Source organism: Oryx dammah, unplaced genomic scaffold (assembly GCF_014754425.2).
Source record: "Oryx dammah isolate SB20612 unplaced genomic scaffold, SCBI_Odam_1.1 HiC_scaffold_5, whole genome shotgun sequence".
NCBI classification, from domain to species: Eukaryota; Metazoa; Chordata; class Mammalia; order Artiodactyla; family Bovidae; genus Oryx; species Oryx dammah.
In genome coordinates this window covers 93,069,179-93,078,671 of record NW_024070189.1, presented here as the reverse complement: position 1 = coordinate 93,078,671, position 9,493 = coordinate 93,069,179, and the positions used below count along the sequence as shown (strand labels likewise).

At 53.7% G+C, this 9,493-nt stretch overlaps 1 protein-coding gene across 1 annotated transcript; it reads left to right on the top strand.

Annotated features, from left to right (window-relative positions):
• Positions 1-2,067: 2,067 nt before the first annotated feature.
• On the top strand, positions 2,068-7,050 carry TEX45 (testis expressed 45). The gene is made up of 8 exons (XM_040241624.1): positions 2,068-2,716; positions 4,119-4,225; positions 4,326-4,426; positions 4,636-4,748; positions 4,831-4,940; positions 5,289-5,490; positions 6,062-6,147; positions 6,810-7,050. The coding sequence occupies exons 1-8, from the start codon at positions 2,068-2,070 to the stop codon at positions 7,035-7,037; spliced, it is 1,596 nt and encodes a 531-aa protein (XP_040097558.1). The 3' UTR covers positions 7,038-7,050.
• The last annotated feature ends 2,443 nt before the right edge of the window (positions 7,051-9,493 follow it).

The following is a 9,493-nucleotide window of genomic DNA, read 5'->3' as shown; positions in this document are numbered from 1 at the left end:
TTGGTTGCCCCCAGAGTTGCTGGGGGACCCTTGTGACAGCATCGTCCCAGGCAGCTTATTGGGTCACAATGGGCAGGGCCAGACCACACTTGGATGAATCCCCAGATGGAACATCTGAGCATCCTCTGGGAGACCATGGACTGAGGGAGTCTCGAGGGTCATGCCCATGCCTAGTGTATCTTCTAAGACTCACTAGCTCCCATGGCCCCCCTCAAGGTAGGTGCACTCTCTTCAGCCCTGATCAGGAAGCAAAATGAAGCTCACAGGAGCCCGGTTAATTATTCCAAGGTGACCCAGCTAGTCATTTCAGTCGTCAGATTTTCCCACAAACTATTTGAAAGCTTCTCGATCTTCAACTATTTTAGGTGGTCAGGAAAAAAAAAGAACAAAACCCACTGTGGTTTCGTTTAAAAAAAAACAACAAACCTTGATGTGTGTTTCCTGAAGAGATTGATGTGAACCAATAGTTGTGGGCTGAAGCAGTCTGGGAGGGCTTCCTGAAGGAGGTGATGCTGAGTGAGCCAGAGGTGTTGGTGGTATCCAAGGATCTGGTCTCTGAGGGGCAGAGACGAGTGAAGGAGACATCTCAGCTCTGAGCAAAAGCCAAAAAGTCTAAGTGGGGTGCTGAGAGGCCGGAGCTAAAGGTCAGAGAAATGAGTAAGAGGTGTGTAAAATGCAGACAGCTAGAAGACAGAAAGAACAGTCAGAGCCTGGGAAAATTGCTGAGGGGAGGAAGACCAGTGAAGAGAGGGGTATGGCAGAGATGGGACAGTGGCCAGAGCTTGGAGGAGACAGAAGTGGTTTCCCAGGCATGAAAGAGGGGAGGGCCATGGTCTTCACAACGGACTGATAGTGAAGAGAATGGGTCCCAGTAGCAGACTGTCAAATGCAGCGGTTAATTCTGCAGCTATTCCTCTGCCTCTGCAGCAGCCACAGGGCCTTTGTACCAGCTGTTTCTTCTGCCCAGAATGTTATTACCCTCCCCAATACCCAAATGTCCCACTGCCCCTCTTTCCAGGTCTTTGCTGAACTATCATCTTAGTGATGCCTTCCCTGACTAATTCTAAAATTTCTGTATTCATTTATTTATGACTGCACTGGTTCCTCATTGCTGTATGTGGGCTTTCTCTAATTGTGGCAACCGGGGAGGGACTCTTCACTGTGTGTGTTTCTCAATGCCATGGCTTCTCTTGTGGTACATGGGCTCCTAGAGTGTGGGCTTTGGTAGCTGTGGCTCCCACAGGCTTAATTGATCTGCAGCATATGGAATCTTCCCAGACCAGGGATCGAACCCGTGTTTCCTGCAATGGCAGGTGGATTCTTATCCACTGCACCACCAAGGAATGCCTTTCCTGACTACTTAAAACAACAAGGCTTCTAGCCCAAACCCTATCCTTTACGCCATGTGACTTTTCTCCCCCAAGGCACTTACCACCTTGTAACTTATCTGCAGTTGATGTGATTACATTTATTCATTATTGTATGTTCCCGTTACCATCTCCACAAAGGTAGGGTTCTAGGTATGTTGATGAACCCTCTCCGGGAGCTTAGAACCGTGCCTGCTGCTGCTGCTGCTAAGTGGCTTCAGTCGTGTTCGACTCTATGCGATCCCATAGACGGCAGCCCACCAGGCTCCGCCGTCCCTGGGATTCTCCAGGCAAGAACACTGGAGCGGGTTGCCATTTCCTTCTCCAATGCAGGAAAGTGAAAAGTGAAAGTGAAGTCGCTCAGTCGTGTCTAACTAGTAGCGACCCCATGGACTGCAGCCTACCAAGCTCCTCCGTCCATGAGATTTTCTAGGCAAGAGTACTGGAGTGGCTTGCCATTGCCTTCTCCGAGAACCGTGCCTGGCACACTCTAAATGCCAAACAAGTGGTTATTTCTATCTCTACTTTCCCTGCGGGCAGGCAAAGGGGCTACGCCTGTTTCTTTTGGGCGGGGGTGAGGGCCACACCACAGGGCTTGCGGGATCTCAGTTCCCCGATCAGGGTTGAACCCTGGTCCCTGGAAGTGAAAGCTAGGAGTCCTGACCACTGGACCGCCAGTAGAATCCTTAAACCTGTTACGATGTCTCCAACCCCGAGCCCACCGTGGGACCTGCTCATTCCTGCCTCCGCCTCCTCGCAGGTGGCACCTCCCCCCGCTACGGCCGCGGGCGCCCTCCTGCCGTGCCCAGTGTCCCGGCTGGACTTCCTCAAGGCCTCGCACTTCGCGCTGGGGCCGGACCCGCGGCTGCACGCGGACGCCAAGCAGCCCACATCGCACCGGGACTTTCCCGCCTACTCAGGCTCTATCCGTGGGCCGCTGTGCCCGCCGCCGCCCTCCGCATCCCTCTTCCAAAAGGATGCGCGCTGGGCGGGCCAGGAGCGCCTGTCGGAGACGCGCTGCGCCTATGAGCCCCCGCCACCTGTGCGGTTGAGGGAGCAGGAGCGGGAACTGGCGCGGGAGCGCACACTCGCCATGAAAACCAGTCACCTGCACGTGCACGCGGAAGCGCGCGCGCGCACCGGCCTCTCCACCGCGCGCGGCGACTACAGCTGGCCGGAGCCGTCGGAGCGCGCTCGCGAACACAACCGCGGAGCGCGCTTCATCTTCGACCGCGACTCGCTGCCGTCCGGCGACCGAGCCAAGCTGCGCATCCCGCCCACCACGTACCGGGAGTTTTTCCCGCTCCACGACCTTTGCCTGAAGCCCCGAGAGCCTGCCTGCCGCCTCTGTGAGTGCGCGCCCGGGCACCCTAGGCAATTTCACCGACACACTTATTCTCGCGGCAAACAGGGATTCTGCTCCTCGCCCCCAGTGGACACATGGCAGTGTCTGATGATCGTCTTTTTGTCTTTACGACGGGAAGGAGAGAATACTACTGTCAGGGAGTTGATGGAAGCCAGGGACGCTACTAAACATCTTACCTCGCATAGGGGAGCTCCCCGCAGGAAAGAATTATCCAGATGTTGGCTTCCCTGGTGGTTAAGAATCTGCCTGCCAATCCAGGGGACCCGGGTTCGATCCCTGGGTCAGAAAGATACCCTAGAGAAGGAAATTGCAACCCACTCCACCATTCTTGCCTGGAAAACCCTATGGACAGAGCCTGGCGGGCTACTGTCCATGGAGTCGCAAAGAGTGGGACACAACCAAGCGATTAACAGTTTCACTTTCATGTTAAATGTCAACAGCGCAGAGGCTGAGAAACCCTGGAATCTCCTTGAGCCTCAGTTTCTGCATCCACAGAATGGGCACATCTCCCAAAGCTGTCCAGGGTGCTTTGCTGTGGGCAGAGTCATGAAGCTGGTTTGGGGTTAAACAAATCTGCTAAGTGTCCTCCACCTCTACCACCCAGCCCTGCCACCTCAGTAGTTGTGTGACTCTGAGGAAGACAACCTCTTCCAGCCTCAGTTTACTCATCTGCAAAGTGGGTGCAACAACCAGTTTTATATTTACTGGTGAAGCCAAAAGAACCCCAAGTGCAGGCGTGCCTGCCAGATAGCAACAAAGGGTCGCTGTCATTTGTATGGTTTTCCCAATTCTGTGACTCAGAGGAACATATAGCTTGTGCAATCTCAGCTCCCAACCAGAGACCGACCCTGGGTCACAGCAGTGACAACCTGGAATCCTAACCACTAGGCCATCAGGGAACTCCCTTATTGTTATTAAAAAAAATTATATATATATATATATATTTGGCTGTACTGGGTCTTAGTTTTGGCTCATGGGATCTTTGATCTTCGTTGTGGCATGTGGGGTCTAGTTCCCTGACCAGAAATCAAATGAACCCAGGCCCCCTGCACTGGGAGTCACCCCATGGACTGTAGCCCACCAGGCTCCTCTGCCCATGAGATTCTCCAGGCAAGAATACTGGAGTGGTTCTTCAGGGGATCAACCCAGAGATCCATCCTGCTTTGCCTGTGGCTCCTACATTGCAGGTGGACTCTCTACCACTGAACTACCAGGGAACCCCGTGGAAGTCCCTACTTCTTATTATTTTTGATGTTTTCCAGATAGGCCTTTGACTAAGTTAGTCTGGACTGCCTACCTGCCCTTCCCAGGCGAGGAATAGAATCCCAGTGGTCCTGAAGCTGCCAAGAATTGATCCCATTCTCTCTCCTCTTGCTCATCCTCAGGTGGGCCCAATCCCCTCCAGTGGGAGCACAAAAGACAGGATGACAGCACCTCCTACCAGAGACAGTTCCAGGCCCTGCCAGGCCCACTTGCCTTGCCGTGTAAGAGGGTAAATTGAGACCAGGCTGGTGCTGAGGGTAGGGGGTCAGGGGGAGGAGCAGCAATGGGGGCTGGGTGGTCTTGCCCTCCCCACTCTTGTCCACCCACAGGCCTCCTCCAGCATAGAACTGGGAGACGTCAAGATTGGCTACAGGCCCATGTGCACAGAGCAGAAACAAGCCTACGGGCCTCCGGATCTGCCCCTGGACAGGTACAAAGGAACCATGGCCTTTTCTACCAAGACAGGGTGAAACGGCTTTCAGCAATATGTGGGGTGGGTCACCTAAGTCTCTTGGGCCAACATTGTGCCCTTGAAGTCTCCATCACCCACAGGCAAGGCCCACTATTGTGCCAGATCACTCACAATTAGCACCACGATCAGATGGATCCACCTCCTGCTTCCCATCCCCTTACCTGCAGGTATGACAAGGCCCAGGCCTCAGCCCACATCCACTGTGTGAACATCCGTCCTGGGGATGGCCTCTTCCACGACAGGACCACCAAGAGGGAACACTTCTATGCCCGGGAGCCAGGTGAGATCCAGCTGCCTGCCCTGCCCCCTCACTCCCACAACAGCCACCCAGCGTTGCTCAGGACCTACTCTGCCACTGGCAGAACCTTTCCTTCTTCACCACGACCAGACTCCGGAGTCACACATCCTGGAAGGAAACGGGTGTCCTGGTCCGGGGAGCCTCACCACCTCCACACACTTCTTCTACCGTCAGGTCAGCAGGAAGGCGAAAGGCTGCAGGGCGAGTCAAGGAAACGGGCTTTTCTCTGTTTCCCAGAGTGAATAATAGCAAGTGCAAAGGCCCTGATGTGGGAGGGAGCTGGACATGTGTATAGGGATCTGCTGGATCTATTTGCGGGATGTAGGGCGAGCCACTTAACCATTTCATACCTCAGTGGTTGTCTGTAAACTGAAATAACGACCAATTCCCAGCGCCATCACGTGGGACCCGGAGAGAGTGTGAGCCGTCCAAGGTCACACAGCTCCCGCTTTTGAACTTCATCCCCGGCCTTGGGACTTCCGTGACGAGAGGAGCTTCCCAGATGCCCTGTGGTCCTTACAGCCCCTGCGATCGAGCGAGCTAGCCAGCCGCCACGTGCCTCATGAAACACTGCAGAGTCACATAACCCTAGGGGAGCCGTCGCTGCTCGGACAGTTCTTCCAGACCTCCATGGGCAAGGACTATTTACCCCCAGGGATGCCAAAGCCGCCGAAAGCGCCCAACCTCCACCTGCAGCGCAGCAACCTGCCAGAGGGCACCGGTGGTGAGCGAGGCCCCACCCACCTTGGGAAGCCCCGCCCTACCCCTGCTACCTCTGTGGTCCCGCCCCCGGCCAATCCCACCTCGCCCACTGCCTGCCTCTGGCTCCGCCTCCTGAAGGGTTAGATCTCACGCCCTGGGCCAAGATTGCCAGCTCTGACCCTGAACAACCCCATGCCCTCGTCATCGTGACTCTCAACAACCCCCTCCATCCCTGCATGACTCCGCCCCTCTGGTATGCCTCCTCTCCTCTCCATATCCACCCTCTCAAGACTCTTAGCCCTCTTCCTCCTCTGGCTCCGCCCTTTGACCAGCTAGTCCACTCTTCCTGTCCCCCAACCCGCTCCTCACCCCGGATCTTCTGCCCTTGCTCCGCCCCTGGCCACCTCAGTCCCCCCCTGACTCCCTTACCCTCCCTGCCTCCTAACGCATCCTCCTCCCCTGACAACTTCAGCGGAAACCCAGGCGTCGCCCTTGAACCCTTGTTGCATCCTTACTCTCCCGCGTCCTTTCCCCCTGGGCTCTGCTTTTCCTCGCTCGGCCCCTCAGCTCAGCCACCCCACCCAAATCTCCAGCCGTAGATTTTTTAACCACGACCCGGAAGATGCTGAAGCCACACGGAATAGCTCCAGCCTCTGTGACGGAGGAGCTGCTACAGCGGGTGAGAGGAGGAGAGGGTATCTCCTTACCCAGGTAACCTCTCAGATCAGAGTTAGTCTCACATCTGCTCAGGGTCGGGCTTCCCTGGTGACTCAGATGGTAAAGAATCTGCCTGCAAGGCAGGAGACATGGGTCGGATTCCTGGGTCAGGAAGATCCCCTGAAGGAGGGCATGGCAACCCACTCCAGTATTCTTGCCTGGAGAATTCCATGGACAGAGGAGCCTGGTGGGTTACAGTCCATGGGGTCACAAAGAATCAGACATGAATGAGTGACTAACACTTTCACTTTGACACGAATGAGTGACTAACACTTTCACTTCACAGCTCAGGGTCACTCTAGGGTCACTCAAGGCTCAGGAGCCCATCACGGTCAGTTCAGGGGCAACGGTGGTGAGCCACAGTTACATTCCAAGCTGAGGGTGAGCTCAGAATCACCTAAAGTCAACAAGGCCATGGGGTCTCTCCTGGGGCCTACACTGGTTTCTCTTCAGCTTCTCATCCAGCTTCTGTGTCACTCCAACCTTTTGCTCACCTCTCCAGGATCCAGTCATGGGTCAAACCCGGCTGAGTCTCTCCCCACACTTTTATGTTCCCAGGGTGGCCTGGGTGGGTCAGCCGCCCTCCAGGCTGCCCTGCCAGGCTCCCCCACCCTGATTCCACAGTGCAAGTATAGCCACTTGGAGCCCCCTCTGGGTCAACAGCGCTTCTTCTCAACCCTAAACAAGGATGAATTTACCTTCAAGTACCAGGGCCCAGCAGTGCTAAGATGGGACGACTTCCAGGAGAGTCACTTGCCCCTGGGCTCTCTTCATCAGTGGGGCTGTAGGGCTCGGAAAGTGGACCCTCGGGCCCCCCAGACCCCTGTCTACCCATGCCCTAGCCAGCAATAAACAGTGCTCTGGCAACCCATGCGTGTGTGCTCAGTCTGACTCTGTGCAACCTCATGGACGTAGCCCATCAGGCTCCTCTGTCCGTGGAATTTTCCAGGCAAGAATACTGGAGTGGGTTGCCATGCCCTCCTCCAGGAGATAGGGGGCTTGCAGGATGAAGGGTGGAGGTCGGGGAGAATGTACAAGAGAGAATGACTCCAGGGAGAAGCCCTTTTGCAGACCCTGGGTGTTGTCCCATTCTGGGCAGGGAGGCCATCCCAGTTTGTGCAAAGGCTTGGTGGTTGGACTCATGTAAGGAGTTTGCTGTCACAAGCTCTGAATGATGTGGGTGAATGAGGCAGTGTCATGAGGCTGAGACCACAGACTCCTGGAACTGAATGGACAGTCCAAATCCTGACTCCACCATGTTCTGAAAAGTACGCTTGGGCAGGTCATTTGACCCCTCTGAGCCTCTAGTTGCTTATCTATAAAATGGAGATAAATAATAGTTCTCTCTCATTGCGTGTGTACCACGAGCTAAGTTGCTTCAGTCATGTATGACTTTTTGAAACCCCATAGACTATAGCCTGCCAGGCTCCTCTGTCCATGGGATTCTCCAAGCAAAAATACTGGAGTGGGTTGCCATGCCCACCTCCAGGGGATCTTCCCAAACCAGGGATTGAACCTGTGTCTCTTATGTCTCCTGTATTGCCAGGGGTTCTTTACCACTAGCACCACTTGGACACAATCTCTCTCATTAGATTGTTATAACTGAGAAATGTACACACTAGTCAGGTTGTGGCTGGGAGTTAAGAAAGGAGCGCTTCCCTTCCAAGGATGGAGGAAAGGAGGGGGAGGAAGGAGTTTTCAATCGTTGAGATGCTGGCTGGGGCTCAGAGGGGGCATGAAGGGATGGACATGAGAATGGCCCAGCAATTTACCCTGTTGTGGGCAGAGGCTGGAAGCTGAATGGTTGGTGCACTAGCTGGCTGGGAAACTGGCCCCCAGGTCAAAAGGGAAAAACAACAAAAGTCATCAGGATATAATCAGGTCCAAGGGGGGCAGGTGTTAGGCCAAAGACAGAATGAAAGGGGTAGAAAGGAGGAGGTTGGGGTGGGCCCTTGAAGCCAGTGGGTGACAGGGCTTAGCAAGCATGTCAAGGACCAGTACCTTGGACAGCAACCCACCATGACAATCTTGGCTATCTGGTGCAATCAACACCAAGAAGTTGGCTCTGTCTGGAATGATCAGATGGGTCTTGGTGGTTGTGCTTGGGCCCTGCCTTGACAGGCTGTTGAGAATCTGGTTTCAGTGAATGAACGTAGTTTCCTGACCCTGTAGACAGACCTTCACAAGGCCCCCAATCCAATGGGCCACTAAAGTCAGCCTCAAGCCTGGCCAGCAGTCCTTTCCCCATGGGCAATAATCCTGTGAGACCAGCCTGTCATTTCCACAGGAAGGAGAGGAGTCCAGTTTGAGGTCCTACTGGGACAAGATGGCCCTTTTGGCTGCAATCATGGTATCCACACTGACCATGAGAAGGTCTGCTAGAGGCTGGACAGTTCTTCTGTTTGCTTCCACTAATGATGCAGATGACACTCTTGTGAATTACTCCATGATAATAACAGGCTTTCTCAATGTCAGCATTATTAGCATTCTGGATAGGATCATTCCTGGTGGTTGGAGGCCGTCTCATGCATTGCAGGCTGGCCAGCATCATCCTTGACCTCTACCCACCACACGCCAGTAGTACATTCCTCCTCCCCCACCCAGTTGTGACAACCAAAGATGTCTCCATACATTGCCAAGTGTCCCTTGAGGGGGGAAGTTGCCCCTGGTTGAGAACCACTGCAATAAACCCATTCTCCAGTGATTCTCACGACAAAATCAGGTGCTCCTGGTAAAGCCGGTCTGCTGCTTGGCCAGACTGGATGTACAAAGGGACTCATCCTCTTTGCCTTGCCTACCAGGAAGCTCAAAAATTTTGCTTCGGTTCTGTGTAGCTCCAGTTGCAGGATCATGGGTGCTCCTGCCTGGTTCTAAGAATGGTTTAAACTGCTGAGACACCAGATGAGAAATAAGAGGTAGGAGTTGCAAGGAGGCAGATTTTTGCATTTTCTAACCAAGGAACTGACAAACCCCAGTATGGGTTGCCAGGAAAGAAGAGAAACTTTACTCGAAATGTCTTCAGTATAAGAAGAAATTACATTATGACGATTCTGATTTTATGTTATGGATTTATGTCTCTCCCTCCTATGTTCCACTTACTTTCCAAAAAAGGCATGTCATATGAACTATAAAAACCAAAAGGGCTTATAAAGCTAGATGAATAAAATAATCTTTTTTTAATTTATGTATTTACTTTTTTTTACTGTGCTCAGTCCTTACTGCTGCTTGGGCTTTTCTCTAGTTGTAGTGAGTGGAGGCTACTCTCTAGTTGCAGCGCATGAGCTTCTCATTTCGGTGACTTCTCTTGT